Raw genomic sequence first — 20,443 nt, forward strand, 5'->3', positions numbered from 1 at the left:
AATAGAAGCCTCGCAACATAAAATGGTATTTTATTCATTTATAAATGCATGCCATTTATGAATGAATGTCATCTCCTCGTGTTTGATTCAACGCAACTGTCCACTCGGCTGGAAACGTTGCCTGAGATGTGCACGTGCATTTCAGTCATTGTTTCTGGTAGCGTGAGCAGTTGGAAGCAGCAGGCAGACAACCAGAAGCAGTGACTTCGCTCGACGTACCAACTGGCCGATTATCAAGACTAATGGTAGCGTTACGGTTTCCACATCAGCCTCTTCAGCCTCGCGACATAGCTTTCTTAGAGCACCCTGCTGACATTTCCATTGCTAAAGGTTCGGGGACATCTCAGGCATGTAGATGAACATGCATATGTTGCTTAATTCAGACTACTGGTTTAGCACATACTGAATAACTTGAGTTCCAGTTTGCAGAATCGCCAAAAGTGGGTTTTGTGAAATATTGCACAATATAATATTTTCACTAAGTCACAAACGAAAACATATGCAAATATAGAAAATACACCCCTGAACGCACGCACACAGCACACAGCAAAGCATGAAACAATATTTAATCACGCCATAATATAACGAGGTCAGATTATGATGCTTATCATAGATGTCGATTGTAACATTTTGCGTACTTTTATTGGTTTGCTTAAACAAGAGACATATAGTAAGTATATTAATCACACAGAAATTTAAGATCTGGCCCGGTGAAAGTCATATTTATTCATATATGCATGTGAATATGCATGAATGAATATGCATGAATCCGAATACAATTCGTTGGTCTAAGTGGAAAAGATACTTAGAAAACATGTTCTTTTGAGCTCTAAAATGTCCATCTAGTGAACTTAAGATTTAAATTAAGTTCTAATGTTCTGTTTGTTTTCTAGTGTTCTCTCCTCATGATTGCAATAATCTGAACAAATATAAATTGATTTCTTATTGTCAGTTATTGTGACAGTCCTGTTTAGAAGTAGTTTTGTGTTGTTGTTTTCTTTAAATAGAGGGCTGATGTTCACAATGAATCATCAATTAAAATGTTAATAAACCAAAATTGATCAATAGTTGGTTCTTATAAATAATAAAAATGTTACAACATGCCTTGTGATTTTTCAATATTTTAGATCACAAGGAAAGTGTGATCTTAATGTGACTTAGGGCATATAGGCCTACATTTTTTCCATGGTATATTCCAGATTTTATGATCTCACAAGTAACACATTCATTGCCAACCACAGGATGCAAAGATACGAAATGGGCAAGAAACTACAAGTCTGTAAGAATAAAAAGTATTTTTTTTGTTTGTGTTCAGGTCTGTGTCATAGCTTGAAATACATGCACCTGTTCTAGAACCAAACATTGAAATGTTCCTCAAAAGGTTTTGTACATGGACCAGTTCCTTTCAGCGAATAAGCAAGAGCTTAGCCAGGAGATTATCAGTTTAAATGATACCGGAACCATTGGAGAGAGATGCAGTCTTTTCGGTAATTCAAGTGTATTCATTCATTGTTTGTTCCATTTTTCAGGATACGTAAAGCAATGAGGGCAAGCTAAGTTTCACAAAGCATAATGTGGGCAGAAGGGTGGAAGTTAGCATCTGAACACAGTACATCACCAGAAGTGGTGACAAAAGATTAGCATATTTTAATGAAATGGCAAGCAACATGACTACTGACAATTAACAAGTAATATTTAATATATGGCAGTTTCTTTTTTATGGAGGGAGTATGCATACATGACAGGTATGACAAATGGCAGTCTTTTCTGGAAGAACAACTAGGCTAGGCTATTGTAATTAGGCACTGCTTGACTCATGTCATTGAGATTTGCCATCAGACTACATTTTGCAATCTTGTTAGTTTTTCTTTTGGAGAAACCTTTTCAAAGGAAGCATTTAAAAGCATTTAAATCAGAATCTCTGTCTAGGTCACATTCAAATTTGGCTCACAACCTATATTTCTATGGGATCATATTTTGTTGGAATTAATGCTCTCACGACATAAAAAGTGTATCTTACTGAATACCTTACTGAACTACAACCATGTTGATATTGCTAACCACCAGGGGGAGCCCTAATAATATTTCTGCCTTGTCGGTTAAAAGAACAACCCCGCCAGTCTCAGGAGTCAGGCTGTGCTACGACTACTAGCTCCCATGCATTGAGCACTGTAGAGACAATCTGAGGAGGCGCCTATGAGCCAGCTGATATTTAACACACCAAAAAGCACACAGTAGATCACTCTTTGGAATATAAAACTAAAATAGACTTTTATTTGGTAAAAAAGGCCAATTGCATCATATATTATGTTCATGGAAAACATTCTTGTACAAAAGTGCAAACTCACACACACATGAATGTCTCATACTTAGGAAAATACAAATACATGAAAATGCCATTTCACAAGGAGAAGCACTAATGGAAATGGCTGTTTATAAAAAAAAAAAAAAAAAAAAAGATATAAAAATAAACATAGTTAAATAATGAACTACTAGTTTCTCCCTTGTCGTTCCAGTAATACCTTTTCTCAACAGCCACAACCCAGAAGAAGATACAAGAAACTGATCATTCTAGGTCTGACACAAATATTAAATAAATTTGTATTTAGAGAACAGATGTACAACAAAGTGATGGGCAGAAACTGGGTGATTTTCCATGTTCCGCATTGTTAACCTAGTACTCAATACTGTACAATGTGCATAAATGCACAAACACAGAAAGGAAAGGACTTGTGAAGGAATTGTGAATGTATTATTACACAATTAACCTAGTAATTGCCATATACAATAATCTGATAAGGAAATAGGGTACACGGGCTCAACTGTCACATGGAAAGCTTGAGGAGATTTCCTCAATATGCTAAATAAAATATAACTTGAGCCCTGGAGTATCTCAAGGATTTTGTTACTTCCCTTCAGTCAGCCACCAATTAAGACCTTGGGAAGAATTTAGACTCATTTAGCCAATCAATGACTTCAACCAATCACATTGAAACACACCAATAACCAGCAGACACTACCTCCCTGAAGGAGTCTGACATCCCTGTGCCAACGCTCCTACCTGAGCAGTTCATGCTGGCACATGAACAGGTTAAGCAGCCGGTATTCCTCTCCTGACTGGTAAAGAGGTCCAACCCCAAATTCTCCCTTGTTCGATGGAGAGTCAGAGTTATAAAACTTGACATAAATATATTTGATCGCATGGCACCTGCATAACACAGAATGTCACATATGGCACAATAGCCAGAGTAAATGTAGATAGATTTAGGTTTTTTTTGTACTTCAAAGTTGTGGTTGTGGTTTATGGTTGTAAGCAACTGAGCAGGTTATTTCTATGGGTACAGTATATCAACCAAGGTAGTTTTCTGTCAATTTAAATCAGTTATTTGTTCAAAGAAAATATTTATTTTAAAAAACACATTAGAAAAACAACAAATAAATACCGTAATGCTTGTTCTCTCTTAAGCCATGGCATCAAGGCCACCCAGGGGGAAACTGAGAACTACTGGAAAGCACCAAAATGCCCATATGCTGACATGTTCTGAAATTGTCATCCTGAAGACCTACAGAATGCAGCTATTGTAATCTAAGAGGAGTTCCTTCCACCACTTTCAACTGCATAAAGTACACATGTTGAGAGGAAAAAACAGAAGTTTCAGACCAAGTCCAGATGCCGTTTCTAAAGGAAATGACAACAATCCCCTGGATAAATGCGAGGAATGCGTGATATACCTGAAAGTGGCAGTTTCATTCTGGTGTGATGGTACAGATGAGTCATGAAGGTTCCACACCTTTACGAAGCCTGGCCTTGGCCATGCTAAGTGTCAGACAGAGTTTACACTCTTAGGACAAACTCACTTTCAACTACAGTGATAAGGAGCGAGGCCATACATCCCTGTGTCGTCATGCCAGGTCATATCCTCATCATTCTTTCATAAGTGTAGCATACTCACACAAAAATAGGGTTTCAAAGTCCTCTGTCCTCCTCTTCCCTCTGAACTGGGAATAATACTTAATACTTAATATTCAAAGCATGATGGGAAATTTCATAAATTCCATTCCAAATTTCAATTTCAAAGTTCAGTCAGGGATAAAACAGTCCATAGACTACACAATTAAAATGAAACATAATTAAGAAGACATGGTTGTAAAACAAAACAAAAAAATGGCAGCATGTTTCCATGGTCACTGTTTGTCATGGGAGCCTGTGAAACAGACAGTAGAATTCTTTCATCAATCAGACAGAAATAAGCCTTGAAGGTCAAGATTTTTCACAAGAATTACAAGGCACTGCAATAGAATGGAACCTGGACCTGACAACAGAATGTAACTGTATAATTGCAAACCAACTCCCAACTTTTTAAAGGCTGTTTTTTATTTAGTTTATAATAATAGTCAGCTACATTGGAAGTACATCAGTCACATTTTTGGGGTTTGCATTTTGGTTTTTAACCTTTTTAATAACGTTGTTTATAATGTATAAATAGGATCGGATGACATTTTCATATTTCAAGTGTTATACTCTCCATTTCATTGCGGAGCCTGAAATCTCATTGATGCTACATCGTAAGAGGAGTTTCCGCTCATCTCTGCACTGTATGATCAAGCTGTACTGCGGCAGGTCGGCCGGAGGGGTTACCGTACCTCTGTATGTTGGTTCTGGTCGGGCGGGGGGTTGGGGGGAGCTGGACTGAACATTTTGATAGTTGTGCATTGGTGGTGGCGGTCTGAGAGTCAGAGAGAAAGACAGCAAGCGATGGCTCACATCAGTGTCCATCAAAATACTGCTGGGCCTGAATTTAACCTCAACCTGAAATACCATCTTTAACTGGCTCTGAGGGCGCTAGGCTCTGATACAGTACCTGGCTGGTTTCTGGCTCTGAGGGCACTGGGCTCTGATACAGCACCTGGCTGGTTTCTGGGTCTGAGGGCGCTGGGCTCTGATACAGTACCTGGCTGGTTTCTGGCTCTGAGGGCGCTGGGCTCTGATACAGTACCTGGCTGGTTTCTGGCTCTGAGGGCGCAGGGCTCTGATACAGTACCTGGCTGGTTTCTGGCTCAGAGGGCGCTGGGCTCTGATACAGTACCTGGCTGGTTTCTGGCACAGGGTCCTCTGCTGCTCGCAGTCCTCCCTAGACTGGGGGATTGCCACCTCTGCACCTGCCTGAACACAGTAATTCACACCTTTATTTACTTACACTGCAACAAACACACGTTACTGGCTAAACTCCATCAAACGCCATTATACTTCCACACACACATGAGAACGGTTATTGTTGGAATTGAGCATCTTGTACAGTATACATACTCCGTAACTAGAAAACTCTGTCATCTAGAATTTAAAACACAAACACAGATACAGTATATACACACAGACGCCTGGATGCACAATCACAGTGCAGTCACAGTGTTTGCTACTATGCCCTCCTGTCGGACTGGTAGGGGTAGGCATGGGATGGGCTTTCGTGGCTTTGGAGGCCCTCGCGTGTATTAATGCTGTATTTATCAGTCACAGTGGGATGATATCTACAGTTCGTTTACAACAAAACTGCTTCCATTATTATAAGTTTCACATACACTCACAGCATTATTTCATGAGTACTTTGTAGGCAAGAAATTCTAGTCAAATTATATTTACAGAGGAATTCAGCATGGTGATTTTGTAACTCACTTCCACTATATATTATAAAATATAAACCTATATGATTAAACATAAATGCATAAATCAGTCACCCTCCACTCTCCATCTCGTCTTTTCTTCCCCCACTTTTTGGATGACTTGCAAGCCTTCATCTCCTCTTCCATCAGCAGTCGAGCGATTTCCTGTTGAACAGTTGGAAATGACTTACATGGGAGATCCTTACAGATACAATCCAATAGGCAAGGCAATGGACTGTAGGATTCCATGCCAATGGGCCTACAGGCTATTTTTAGGCAGAGAGACCATCCACCCACCTCGTCCTGTGCCACTTGGGCCGCCCGTCTGTCAGCCTGACGAGCCTGGGAGAAAAACAACAGAAAAACAAAAAGAGTCACCATTTGCGTCCGGCTGTATGCTCACCATTGGGTTCTCCTGCCTCAAGTGAGAACAACCAACTTTCTGTTACACCTTGTCATCATGGCTTGTGTTGAGCAGAGGAATTTCTCTCCTTATAAGGACCAGGTCAATTCCTTTGTTTTTGCTATACACTGAAGACATGACTTGGGCTTGCATGGCTGCTTCTGGAGTGGGCTCACTAATCTTTATTGATGATGTAACTCGTGATGGTAGCAGGAGGATGGATTCAGAAGTCTTCAAAAATATTCTGTCAGCCAACTTACGGCGAAATGTGTCCAAACTAATTTGGAGGAACTTTATCATGCAGCAAGACAATGACCTAAAACACACTGGCAACACAACAAAAGACTTGAGATAACAAAAGAGAGAGCAGCAGGAGCCATCTCATTTTGAGCCATACGGTAAGGCGATAGGAGCTGTTGCCCTCTCACAGCGCCAGGGTGATTGGTTGGAGAGGGGGTCAAATGCAGGAGAAAGTTTAATTAATGTGGTCGTCCTAGTGGGTGAGTTTTCGTTCACAATGGGCAATGATTATAACTCACAATGGGCAATGATCTCAATGATTATAACTGTGTGAAAACACCCTTCTGAAAACACCCTTCCCTTCACTTGAATAAAGACATACTTGCAAATTTACTGAACTCACACACAATAAAAAAAAATAAACAAATAAAAAATACTGAAAAGTCCTTCCGATATATGAAATAAGTGTTCACAACTGAGCTTATATTTTCAAATACTACACCCAAGTGAACTGGGGCAATCATTGCTAGCTCCAGTTTTGACACACAGGTTAACCTGGACAGTTGTGCAAAGGATTTCCGGATCGTCTGACCAACCTCCAGCTCCTCCTCCTGCAGCCTTCGGGCCACCTCCATGTCCCGAAGCTCTTCCTCCCGCAGGTCCATCTGAGTCACACCCTGGGTCACGGCACACATGTTGCTTACTGCCATCTGGTCTACAGGGGGCGCCAAAAACAATGTGTTAATGCAAGGCAAGTCTCAATCAGACCTGGGTCAAATACAAAATTGCTTGGGATTCCAATACTTTTCTACACTTTACTGAGCATATCTATTGGAATCGATAAAATACTCTCAAAAAGGGTAGACCCCAGATCCTCTTTCTTGGCTCATTTGCACCAGGCAAGATCAATCGAGCACAGAAAGGTATTTGAATCCATAACAATTATGTATTTTCCCGAGGTGTGGTCTCAATTACATCACACCAAAGGAATAAAAAAAAAGACAGATGATTTCATGATCAGGACAATCCCGCTTGATTGAGTTAATGATTTGCTGAAAAAGTTAAAAGGTTGATTACTTCAGGATCAGTGATTGTGGTTTTGATTATAGAATCACAAGACCAGGGTGCAGAGTACAGCCACTACCCAGCACCGCTGACGAGGGCACACACAGGTCCCGGGGTCTACCTGGCTTCCCAGGGGGCTGAGACAGGCATCTGTCCTCCCCCAGGAGGGAACCGGCTTTTGGGACCTCCTCCTGGGGATCCCATGGGTCCTGGGGTTCTTTCGTACCCCCTCCCCTTTGGCTTGACTCCTCGAACCCTGACATCAGGCCCTCACTGCCCCGCAAGTCCACTAGCACCTCTTCCGGACAGGCCCTGCTCGAACCATGGGCTGTATCCCTCTGGCCTGTGCCTACCCGTCTCTCCCCTTCCCCCTCCACCTCCTTCTCTTCACCCCTGCCTTGGTCCCGGGGCGGGGGCGGTCTGACTGGTTTCTCTTTTTTGGGCGCCGCCCTCTCCGTCTCTGACGGCTTGCCTGGCCCCCTCAGCCGTCCGCCGTCCGTGTAAAACGCTGACTGCGAGAGGTGGGATTCCACCGCACCTCTGTCCCTGCCCTGACCCCCCCGCCCTGTTCTCTGTGGATATCCGCTCCGGCTGGGTTCTGGGGGGCAGTTTCTGGAGCCCCTGGGGGGGCCGGAGGGCGGTGGGGAGGCTGGGAGGAAATGGGTGGGTGGAATGAGAACAGGCACACATGAGTTCACAGGGCTGGGACCGTAAGCTTTATGGGGTGGGTTAATGGTGGCACTGACATTATACACGTCTAACAAAGGAAAAAAGTTGCAGAGGGACAGACAATGGTTCAAACAACCAGACGTGACACTAACAGACACTTTTACTATGCCCACATTTATTATGTTATTATGTCGGCTGTACTGCTGTACATGGATGTTCACTGCATGATGATATCATCTGTTTATGTGTACATATGGCTTATTTGTATTATTTGATTTGTATTATCGTTTTAGGTTGGCAATGTTAACTTTTAATTTATTTTGATGGGTATACTTTATTTATAAATATTTATGGGCATACTTTAAAGTATTCAGACCCCTTCACTTTGCACACTTTAATGTGCTGTAGATTTTATTTTAAATGGATAAAATAGCCACACTCAATAACCCAACATGTGAAAACATGTTTTTAGAAATGTTTACGAAGTTAAGGGGTCTGACTACTTTCCACTGTATGTTCAAGCCAATGAATGCAATGTAACCTCAGAAGAACAAAGGAGTAATGACTAAATGCCACTGGAGTCTTGCCTAGCAAGCCTAATTAATTGAAAACGCCCTTATGCACCCATTCAGATGCAATGGATGAAATCAAAGGCATTCTCTAAGAGTGACCTCTTTAACATTCTTTCATTAACATGCTTTCACTAAATATCACCCAATGAAGGCCTGTAAAGGAATTGGTGAGAATGCCCACAGAAATGTTATTTGTCTGGCCTGAGTGCTGGGATGTCTCATTTACCTGTGACTCAACAGTTGTCATGTCACGGTTGGTTTCCCAACACTTCCATTCAAAAATGCTGGATTCAATCTACAGAACAAGCGCGCTACCCAAGCTTTCTGACACGGGTCCGGCTGCTGACCAAAAACAGGAAATGGCGACTGCGATAAGGACCGTGGAGCCCAGTTCTGTCCAGCTGCCACACCTACAGGCCTGACTCACATCCTTCAGCATATGCAAAACCTTTTAGAACACCAACACAACCAGTGATTGGTCATGCCATTTGTTTTGTACCAATCGTTGGTTGTGTTATTAGCTTTGTGTGCACTAAAAGGATTTGCACATTCTAAAGTTCCTTCGTAAATCAGTGTGTTCTGACCTGTTCTCTGCCCTGTGGCCATATCGCTTTCACATATTAATCAAAGCTGATTGTGCAATACGCTAAACGTAAGAGGCTGCTTCCCAAGACAGAAATGAGTGTACATTCCTCATGACTGACAAGTGTGAAACCTGAGGTTTAGCGTACACAAAGGGGGAGTGCTTTGCCAGAGGGAGTGTTCAGAGCAAGGCTACACTGGAGAACCACACTGCCTGCTGCTCTACAGTGCATTACAGCAATGAAATGATTACTGAGGGGGTTCTTCCAAATGTGCTACTGACTGAAGAAATACACAGAAACTGCAGACACCGTAGCCCTCCGGGACACCCCTGGTTTACAGAATGGAGTTTTCACTCTGGTGCATTCAAAGTTATTTATTGTACAATAATGCTGCAGTGCACAGTCCTGGTATAGTGTCAGGCTTACCCAATGAACCGTTTACATGTGTATGAGATGTCATGAGAGAGCGATTGCATAACAGCAAGAAAAAAAGGCTAAAGAAAAACAAATGACAGACAGGGAAGGGGGAGGGAAAATAACCATTTTCCACTACAAAGAGCAAACCAGGCTTGGTCATTATGCTGTTCTTCGACTGCAAAGCTCAAACCAGGCTGGCTCAATACACACTCTTTTCTACCGTTGAACTGTAACCAGCCATGCTTGCCAACTTGAGTACTGGATGTCATGTGACACATGATACCAAATTGCATGTGTCAGCTTAGCCTTGTAGGCTGAGGCTGGCAAATTTACAAGCAAACTGCTCAGTATTAGAAATGTGTCATGATGTGGCCTCCATCATTGCCCATTGTGAACGAAAACTCACCCACTAGGACGACCATAATTAAACTTTCTCCTGCATTTGACCCCCTCTCCAACCAATCACCCTGGCGCTGTGAGAGGGCAACAGCTCCTATCGCCTTACCGTATGGCTCAAAATGAGATGGCTCCTGCTGCTTCTTCTTCCTCTTACTCTGCTTCTTGTCCTCCTTTATCATCTGCTTGTGTAGCTTGCGAGCCAATGTCTGGGGGAGGTCACAGTACACAGGGTCAGCACAGCCCCGCCCCAATGCTGACATGAGTTTCTGGGTCACTGAGTTTACAGGGCACTGGCGGTAGTGACATCATTATGTAAACACACAGACTGTGGCTACTGAAACAAAGAGCTCATTCATGAGATGTAAATACCATACATCAAACATAAAATCTGGCTTCAAGGCAGAGGTGGAAAATCCAGGTTCAGAAAGTAAAAGTCCTCCACAATCACCTGAAGTTGCTAATTAGCAAAACATTCTTCAGTCAGGAGGTAGAACCAATTAGTGAAATCAGCTGGCTGAGTTCATGGGTGGAAGAAACACATTGCAAGACTTTTACTTTCCGACCCCTGGACCACCTCTGCTACAAGGAGGCCACTTAAGGTGGACCACAGTAAATTGGATTCACAAGCAAGTCAAGTGGGGAAGGGAGATGAAGCTCCATTAACAACGTCTGCTACCAGTTCTGGCAGCTATACGGTTATGTAATAATTCTAAGAAGGCATTACATTTTTTGATTGACTTGTCTTGTATTGACTTGTCACAGGGTGTTTTTTATGGCTGATTGGGAAGACTTAATCAAGTGTCCTGAAAAAGGTAAGCACTACATAGCATTCAACACTAGAGAATATGATGACATAGCACCGAGGGAACATTATGAGAACATTATCAAAGGGAACGCTATGTAACAGAGTTACAATGGTTACACGGGGCCCAATGAGGAGGGAGCCTGCAGAAGGAAGAAAGCTGTGATTGGTTCTTACCGCATCTTTCTCTTCCTGTTGCCGCTGTTGCTTGGCCTGTCTGACCAGACTGTCCTGAAACACCTGGGCAATGTCACTATCACTCTGCTCTCTGGGGGAGGACACGGCTAAATCAACACAAAACACTACAGCTCGCACTCATGAAGCCTGGACAACACAGAGCACAATAATAATAGTAAAGGAAAACAGGTAAATTTCCCATGCCATACCAGCAGGGAACCAGCAAGGTTCAACGAGACATGAAAATCATCCCTGTGTGTATGGCACCTTTAACTCCAACACTTTCCTTGGGGGTTTATTTCCAAGTACCCTTAATTCAAAACCATAAAAGCTTAAACGTTTTCAGGTTAAAGGTTTTCGGGAGAACATGCTTGCATGGCGTTACAGTTTTGGGTTTCAGGATTATTGTATCCAGTTACAGGCTGCCTGCCCCTCATGGGCTTGTCTGTCCCTGCGGTGCATATGCTTAACATTCCAGACCACTATGTGCCCGCAAAACCAAAACAACACTTCTCCCCAGTGTTGCTGCGACTCTGAAGCTCATCTTTTCTATCAGAAAATTAATTAATAACAGGCTATCACAGAAACATACCGAATTTGACTATTTATATGATTCAACCCAAGTACTAAATGAGTGGTAAGTGTTTAGGTTGAATCACATGTATGGTGAAAGAAAAACAGCTCAAGCTAGGTTTTGAAATAGCTAGTAGCTGGTTGCCAGCTCATACCCAACTAGACCAGCTTGACCATCTCAATTTTCAAGCTGGTCAAAACGGCGTAGCTGGATTTAAAAGTCAACAGTTTACAGTTTTCTAGGGAGTAGAATTGTACAGAGCTATTTGGGACAGGAGTGCATAGGTAAAAACAAAAACATAAGTAATTGGTTAGAACAAAAACCAGCACTTCAGGACTGGCATTGGAGTTCTGCACCCCTGATTTACGTAGATATTGTCTTGTCTCCACATGGACAGAACAGCACACTGGGTGTCATGGAGACTGTGGAGCTCAGGATACCTACACGACCCTCTGATGCTTCTGGGCAAGGGCCGTGGCCTGGTCGTCCTCTTCCTCTTGTATACGCTTGGCCACCACCAGGTCCGTCTGGAGCAGGCGGTTCTTGTGGACATTGGAATCCAAGTGACTCTTAACTGCATGGAATGCAACAAACACAGTTATGAGAGCCTTCAAACACCCTGGCTCTATGCTTCATGTTGAGGAATTTCCTTTCCATTACCCAAAGTGCAGCAAAGGGAACATTGTGCTGTAGCAGAAGGTATTTAGATGTTAAACTGAGGTCCGGACTATATTTATGAAGGTGCTGACTCCCTGGTGATGAAAGATCCCAATAACTAAATACTGAACATTATCCAGTCTACATTTAATGAAATTAACAAAAGGGAAAAATTGTGTATTTGTCCATTTGTAACTTAAAAGGCCTTAGTCTAAAAACATCTAAATAATGGAACTGACCATCTAAAATCTTAGATACTAATGATATGGAAGTCCTCATCTGTTACAAGGCTGTCTTTTTTAAAATGACAGGACAGAATTCAGAACCATTTTTACTCTGTGATAAAGAAAGTCTAAGATGACACTACATAAAAATGCGAACATGACTTCAACAGAGAGCTACCTTTTACTACCCACCAACATGGGGTGCCTACCCTTAATTTCACTGTGTGGAAAGATACTCTTAAATCCCTGACTGAGGGAAACAGTGAAAACCATTGTATGCATTCGTGCCACTTTATCAACATCAGAAGCCTGAGTGGTTGAAGGTCATGTCACTTCCTGTGTTAACCCTGGTGAGCACTAAATCTGCGTACACACACAGCACAGGCAGCATGTCAGTGGGTCTTTAAGTCCCAGTCCTCACAGTGGGCCTCTCGTTCTATCTGGGGCTGTGGAAGGAATCTTGGAAGACTTGATGAAAGTTGGTGAAACAAATGTGGACAATGCATACATTGGATTGCTCCTTTGAAGAAAGTTCAGTACAGCTGTTAAGCAAAACTGCATACCAGAGGTGTTTGGGCATCTGGGGTATTTGGGAGGCCAACAACGATGTGTAGGTAACTTAAAAGAAACACGCAGCTTTCAAAACATACAAACTCAACTGCGAAACTATACAAGACTACTAATATAACGTATAATAACCAGAGAGAATGAATAAGAATCAAAGGTATTAACAGTTTTAATTGGATTGCTGAGAGCAGCTAGCTACAAACATGTTTTGCAGTTCACTTAACCATGTCTGTACCGTATGTTTGAAGAAGGAGGAGCACGGACTAAGCACACCCACACCTTAAAAATGGCCAATAGGAAAGCAGTGCATTTTCTGATGACCAATGAAAAAATTATGAACGCTCAAAAAAGGATGGGCAGATTCTTCCTTTGGGTGGGCAAGGCTTATCTCTGAGAGGGCAACGCCCGCCCCAGCCCACCCGTAGACATACTGCTGCATACTGTATAAACACACATCACAGACAGAGAACTATTTACCGTATAAATCCTCCACATCTGATTAAAAAACAAACAAACATGAAGCTTTCTAAGATCTCCCAAAAATGTTAGCCAAGAGAGCAGTCGAAACCTCTGTATGTAGCCTATATGTATGAGAGTCACAAAGTTTAAACGAGACTTAAATTGTGGCATTCAAGGACAAGAGACTGAAATATTGGCCTCACACTGCCATCTCTATTGCTTTTACTTTACCCCATCTCTTGTGCCATAAGGTTCAGTATGACCCCTTGACATTGAGTTCACTTCTTGAAATCACACTGCCTCCACACAGCTCTCCACTTGAAGGTCAGAAAAGCTCAATATTTATGGTTTTGCGGAGATGGCTAGCATCAGTAAACAGGGGCATACTTATCAAGGCCCAGTTCACACCGTTTTAATGGAGATAGCTAGCATTCATAAACTGAGGCATACCTATTAAGGCTCAGTTCACACGGTTACTTGGAGAAAGCTAACATTCGTAAATTGGGAATTCTTACTGAGGCTCTGTTGACACAGTGTCATGGAGCCAGCTAGCATTGGTAAACAGGCTCAACCTCATCAAGGCCAAGTTCACACAGTCTGTAGAGAGCAAGCAAGAGGCAAAGCCGCCTTGAGCTCAATCCTTCTCTGTGACACCCCACCACAAAAGTGGTTTCCTGTTTTCTGCTAGAAGGTCCTGCGGAGGAACCCTCGGGACGTACTTTCCTGCTCCTGGAGGGTGTAGGCCAGACAGTGGTCCTCCAGCACGGCAAAGTCCTGGCACACTGCAGACACAAAGGGGGCAGTCAGGCTGAAGTGACCTTTGATTCAATGCAGTTCATTTCAATCTTATTTTATAGTGGTTATTAAAGAGAAATGGCCACAAATGCACATTGTGTAACAAAAGGAAAACAAATAGGAAAGACTGAACCTAAACTATATTAGATTACATTGCAACAGTCAGTGAGCACACTTATAAATGTAGTACAAAACAACATCAGTGTTAATTTCCATACCTATAACAGCTAAACCTAACATTATTGTCCAAAAAGGAAATTCAATCAAGAACAATGATTGCTAAAGAGGGTCGCTTTAATCAAAAAGTTTTAACAATGTTAAATGTTGATCACCAATAGCATTTGTCAAACAGAATCTTTCTTCGGATCTGATCTCTCTTCACCAACCAGTGCCCAAACCACTTTGGCTAATGTTTATTTGAAACATCTTTATATTAAACAAGGGATGTGAGGACAAAAATAATATAGTCCATCTGGTTGAAGTCACAGCTGTGACGATGGTTCCTACATACGCGTTATTGCACTTGTACATTACAGGTCTACGTCCAAATGGCATAGTGCTCACACAAATTGACGTATAAACCTAGTCTCAATTGCTCATCACTGAACAGTTTCAAAGTCAGAAACCCTGAGCGCTCACACCTATACCAATTAGCCTAACCTGCATGTTGGTCCGAAAAACCAACATACAAACGCCACACAGAAGGGCCCTGGCCAGGATTCAAGCCTTCTTGCAGTGAGATGACAGTGCTATCCACTGCGCCACTGTGCTCCCCTATCCTAAGTGATATCTACCATAATAAACAATGATGCTCCCCGTCTGTGTGCTATGTGTTATAAGAGTTCAGATTCCAGCCGGTTTTCCCATTATTACTTTTGGCATATGCTAGTGCACTGTGTTCAGACAGAAGCCTGTTTTAGTGTGATATCATATACAAAACTTTCAGTCATGGGCAGGCTTAGACAAAATCTATCATGCTGGACCGAGTCAGTTTTAGTTCCAGCTCAAAAGAGGAAAATGTTTATCACCTTCCCTGGGGATTTAAAACCCTTTTCAGTCTAAAATAATGGTACAGGCCAGAGTTTAAAACAGGATCCATTCCCTATTATCATCCCGCCATCACATAACTGTACTGCAAGTACTGTAAATATTCAGTATTCATGAATCAGGAAGACAACACATACACAATCACAGCTGGAATAATTTGGCACAGGAAAACCATGGCAAAAACACAGACTGGAGACTATTTCCATGCCCCATGTGTAATCACACATATCAAGGTTAGTAAATCTTCATTACTGAGTATGTGATGGCTTAAATTAAACACAAGGCTGAACTCACTGTCCACATAACTAATGATTGATGCCACGGACTGCCATTAAGTTACTACACAGCAGTAAGCTAGTGAAACCATTAGCTTTTAGCTTAGGTGCAACATAACTGCCATTGGCAGTTGCGATTTAGCTCATTCTAATCCATCAGTCTCATTTATCACTTTCAGACTGGCTTAAAGAGGAAACTACAAGAAAAGAGGTTTTTAAAATGAATAGCCAATTTACACTTGTGTAGGATAACAGCTTGAGTAGGCATATTGCAAGTGGTGAGCTGGGCTGGAGTACAGTGCTCTGCCGGAGAGCCAGGGAGGAGCAGAGCTGAGGGAGAACAGTTGTGCACTGCAAAAAAGCCCGTTTTAAGTTTTGAATTGTGAAGAGACATAAAATCACACTTTTTCTCTCAAGTAGAAGACAAGTATCAGCTTGTTTATTCGACTAGTTACTGTTTGCTTGACAAGCAATTTCTTACCCCAATGGAACTCTTGAAATGAGTAAAACCATCTCACTTCATTGGCGATATCTTTGTCTTTTTTTTTTGTAACAGAAATAAGATATTGGGCCAGTTTCACAGACAGAGATTAAGACCATCCATACAAAAGTATATTTAGTCTTGGACTAAACTTAATCTGTGCATAATCTCTTAACCTGCCCATTACGTCTTAATATTGTACTTGTTGAGACAGACTTATTTATTTTATTTTTTTTTCAGTAATAGGAGGTGGGCGGCCATGCATTAGGGGACCCCTCAAATCCTCTCCTCATATTGACTCCTGCCCTCCCTCCACATTGACTCCTGGCAGGATTATCCTCGCCTCACAGAAGCCTGAAGCCAGTGACAATGAACATTAGTGCAGATTGACAAATGCCCCACTTAACACCTGGAGTGAGAACAGAGCTACAAGTACAAATCATGTTGTGTTATGGATCTTAAATATGCTCATCTTGCCTAGTGGGAACATACTGAAGTGGTAATAAGTCTGAAGAGAATATTTCTTAAATAAAGCTTCTTTATGTGTGTAGTCAAACAAATGTTGTTTGCATTTGGAGGACCTGGTTCATATACAGCTACAGCTGGTAAGCTGGTAGGTAAGACATCCCGGTGGAGCCACAATAAGATCCGCACAGCCGTTGGGCCCTTGAGCAAGGCCCTTAACCCTGCATTGGTCCAGGGGAGGATTGTCTCCTGCTTAGTCTAATCAACTGTACGTCGCTCTGGATAAGAGCGTCTGCCAAATGCCACTAATGTAATGTAAAAATACATTAGACAAGGGGGAAGACTGGGGAAGAAAAGAAAAATGAAGACTAAAAATGTAAAGGAAATAACAAAAGAAAGGCTTATTCCCCTTGTTGCCTCCAGACAGGATCAGCATCCTTGACATTCCTTAAACTACGAGCAGCTGTTTCCCACCGTCGGGAAGGACAGCCAGCCTGTCCAGAGATAGCCATTACAACCCCCTGGAAAGGGATTTATCCAACAAGATTGTGGCTCTGTAGTGTGAGAAAAGTCCTTGTTCTGCTGCAGATTTGGAAGCTACTATGTTACATGACAAATTAATGGGCAAGCACTAGGCAAACAACTAAATAGAAGCTCTGGATAAATGCTACTTAAAAAAAACTTTACACCAATAGCAAATCAATGATATCATTGTGCGTGCAATATTTTTCAAACCCAGGATCACAGAGAACAACTGGGTGACAAACACATGTATGGTATACTTATGGAGCAAAGAGTTCTGCAAAAGTATTTTGTAACCGATATTCAAGCATGTCAAACGACAGACTGTAACATACCTAAGTGTAGCCTAACCAAAACAGTCCTCTTTTCGTACATGTCTTGTCTGAAAAAAATTAAATTAATTTCTGATAAGCCTTGTTGAACTAATGTGCATTAGGGGGGAGGGGACCGGTTGGGAGGCATTCAAAGGACCAGTTGGTCTTGAAGAGTGCTCTTCCATCCTGAGGCTCACAGAGGAAAATCAGAGGAAGTCTAGGGGAAACATCTAATGAAATAATGTAAACAAACAATTCTTTTCAGAAAGATTTTTCCCACACCAGGAAAGACACAACATCCTGTTCACAGGCAGCACACAGATCATCACTTAAGTTTACTTATCAGTTGTATGTCATCCCCCACATTATTTGCCTAAATCTTAGGACCACTGCTGTAGAATCACAGCACAATACAACCTAATCCTATCTGTGTGTGACTCCAGGCAGTAACTTCAACATATGTGTTTTTTTTTTTTTTTACAGCTATTCAACCGCAGCTTGCCTGGTTCCATTCTTAACTTTATTATGTCTTTACAGTAGAATTTATCTTGTTTTCAACTTTCCTTAAAGCCTGGTGCAAGAAAGTTGGAATTAGTTGTGCTTTCAAAATGGAAACATGCAATTTTCAGAGGCTGACCTACAGTATGTACTGTAATCTTGGCCAGTATGCACCGAGTAAATTAAATATAGCTACGGGGAAATGAACAGCTTTGTTTTGTTATTACAGGATCCATCTTGGGGAGCCACAAAATATTCATAATTTGCACGAAAAAGCTTACGTTGTTTTGAGACTTTCAGAGTCTAATCTTAAAGCTATAAAAACCAAAGGAATACGCGGTGTACTGAAACAAACATATTAAAAAGTAACAAGCATTTGCAACTTGGAAGTAGGGTCGGTATTTAGTTCCCATTGAATACCCCGCGTAAAACATTTCAGGAATGTAGTGTTAACATTCACATTTTAAATACAAACGACTTTCGTTATAATACCTGAGTCAAAGAGGCAGCAGGGTTTCGAAAATAGAGCCACGATACAGTCGGTTCAGAAACAATGCAATGCCGGATAGACTATTTCAGACCTAGGATGGCAAGCTGAAACAAAATGCATTTCAGACAAATCGTTTAAGAATAGCCAATGCTTGCGAAGTCAATGGCTGTCGGTTTCTGTATTGTTTTGTCTCCATTCCACAAATTACTCGTTCAGATTGTCTGTTTACATAGCCTACTGTAGACTAGGCTATTTTTACTTCTTAGAATAAGCATTACGGTGTGAAAAACAATATCACCCCGTGGATCTCACTACCATCATGGATACACAACACACGACATTATTTCGAAAATGAAACATTTGCGACACTTCAAAAACAAGTCCAGTGAATACAAACTGCTCGATTGAATACGTAGCCTGCTATAAAGCTATCCAGCTTGATCATTGCCTTCATACTTGCACAGTTCGACATGAGGGACACTTTAAAGACAGATCGCTTTAGTTGTCAATTCAAGCAGCTGAGATTTTTGGCTATCACAAGCGATATCCTCCTAGCGGGAAAAGGCAGGTGGCAAATACCTGCGCGTAACTAGCCATCTACATCGATTCCAACTTACCTTGTTTTACTCCGGGTAGATTTTCCTGATCAATACTGAAATCAGCCATGGTGATGGCTTTCCAAAAGCTTTCTGCAGATTCTTTTTTTTTTTTTTTTTTTTAGTTTAACCGTGAATGACTCAAAATCAACAGGTAGCCGACACGACTAAGATTTTGAAGTTGATTAGTTCCAACGTGAGCAGCCAAGGTATCAACAGCAACACATAGCTCGTCACGGAGAGCACATTCTCGTTCTTCCCTCCCTCAGTCCTTTGCTGATGTGGACTTTATATTGGGTGAAATTATGTCATGATACCGCTCCTGAAGTCCTTGCTACGGAAAGCAGGGCGGGCCATTCGCCTTTTGAAACAAACAGGTAGGTTACCGAATGTTTCGAAGATTTCCGAATGTTTACTTACGTTAACCTATAAACTAATATGTTATATTAGGTTAACTAATAAACCAGATGTTTCTTGTTTTCTTATTAATCTGTTTATAATGTATTATGATGGGGACCCTGGTTGTTATTATATTGCTACTAGAAATATAATATGATATAATAATAATAATAATAATAATAATAATAATAATAATAATAATAATAATAATAAAATAGCATGTATTGTTATTGTGTAATAGACCATTTGACCAAGGAAGATTTCATAAAATCAAAATCAAAATCAAATTCTAACTTGACAAGTGTACAACACTGCTATCTATCTATCTATCTATCTATCTATCTATCTATCTATCTATCTATCTATCTATCCATCTATCTATCTATCTATCTATCTGTTTCTCTCTTTCTCGTATAAATAATCATTTTCTCTGTCTTTTTTTTCCTGCTTTATTGACATTGGAAATATAAAATAAAGGCAACACAATAATACACATAAAAGCACAAATAACATTGCAATGGAAACAACTAACATGATTCATCCCAACCATTGCGCTTGCTATCTGTCAAACCTCAAATTCAAATATGCTTTATTTTATTTGCATGACAAGTGATCAACACTGCTCTCTCTCTCCCTCTCTCTCCCTTCAACCTAACATATATTAATTCAAGCTGTAACCTGCAAGGTATAACTGCACTTCCACGTTTTGAAACGTTCACATTTGCTGTGCATGGAATGAGCTTTGTCTCCCCCTAGTGGCACATTTTCAGTTTTTACACAAAAACCAAGCTGTCACATTGTATAAGGAATGTACACTGTTCCATCTATCTATCTAACTGTGTAACTAACCGTGTATCTTTATCTTTTCATTCATGGACATTTTTTGCAGTTGTGTTATGTTACTTGGTAACTTGTTTCCTTGTTTGATTGTTAAAATAAATTCTTATATTCATGATATTCATGGTGTGATTTTTAACTTGGAAAGTAGGTGTTATGGGGGTACTAGGCATGGTAATGCAAGGGTGAGGAGGGAATGCCACAAAAAAAGATCACGTATTGTGACTACACTTGGATGTTTGAGCTTCACTGTACAA

The 20,443-nt window shown here is 41.3% G+C and overlaps 1 protein-coding gene across 2 annotated transcripts; it reads right to left on the reverse strand.

Annotated features, from left to right (window-relative positions):
• Positions 1–2,245: 2,245 nt before the first annotated feature.
• Positions 2,246–19,232, reverse strand: LOC133129846 (coiled-coil domain-containing protein 50-like). 2 transcript variants are annotated; one of them, XM_061244195.1, is made up of 12 exons: positions 18,972–19,232; positions 14,187–14,249; positions 12,005–12,134; positions 10,987–11,077; positions 10,114–10,213; positions 7,488–8,015; positions 6,898–7,016; positions 5,956–6,000; positions 5,734–5,823; positions 5,088–5,164; positions 4,645–4,727; positions 2,246–4,205 (listed from the first exon to the last, which is right to left on the reverse strand). In XM_061244195.1, exons 1-12 carry the CDS (start codon positions 19,018–19,020, stop codon positions 4,186–4,188), a joined length of 1,395 nt encoding a protein of 464 aa, XP_061100179.1. In that variant the 5' UTR covers positions 19,021–19,232; the 3' UTR covers positions 2,246–4,185. The 2 variants fall into 2 exon arrangements, 1 of the variants encoding a protein (XP_061100179.1); XR_009708859.1 differs by having other exon boundaries at positions 4,645–5,164.
• Positions 19,233–20,443: the final 1,211 nt, after the last annotated feature.

The sequence above is a fragment of the Conger conger genome, chromosome 5, assembly GCF_963514075.1.
Source record: "Conger conger chromosome 5, fConCon1.1, whole genome shotgun sequence".
Lineage (NCBI taxonomy): Eukaryota > Metazoa > Chordata > Actinopteri > Anguilliformes > Congridae > Conger > Conger conger.

Excerpts from the sequence above, each read along its gene's own strand:
- LOC133129846 (XM_061244195.1), bottom strand. The coding sequence starts at position 19,020 with ATGGCTGATTTCAGTATTGATCAGGAAAATCTACCCGGAGTAAAACAA. Across the intron at positions 12,135-14,186 it reads CACCCTCCAGGAGCAGGAAA|TTAAGAGTCACTTGGATTCC; the intron begins GTACGTCCCGAG and ends CATTCCATGCAG. Across the intron at positions 6,001-6,897 it reads TGCAGGAGGAGGAGCTGGAG|GCTCGTCAGGCTGACAGACG; the intron begins GTTGGTCAGACG and ends TTTTTCTCCCAG.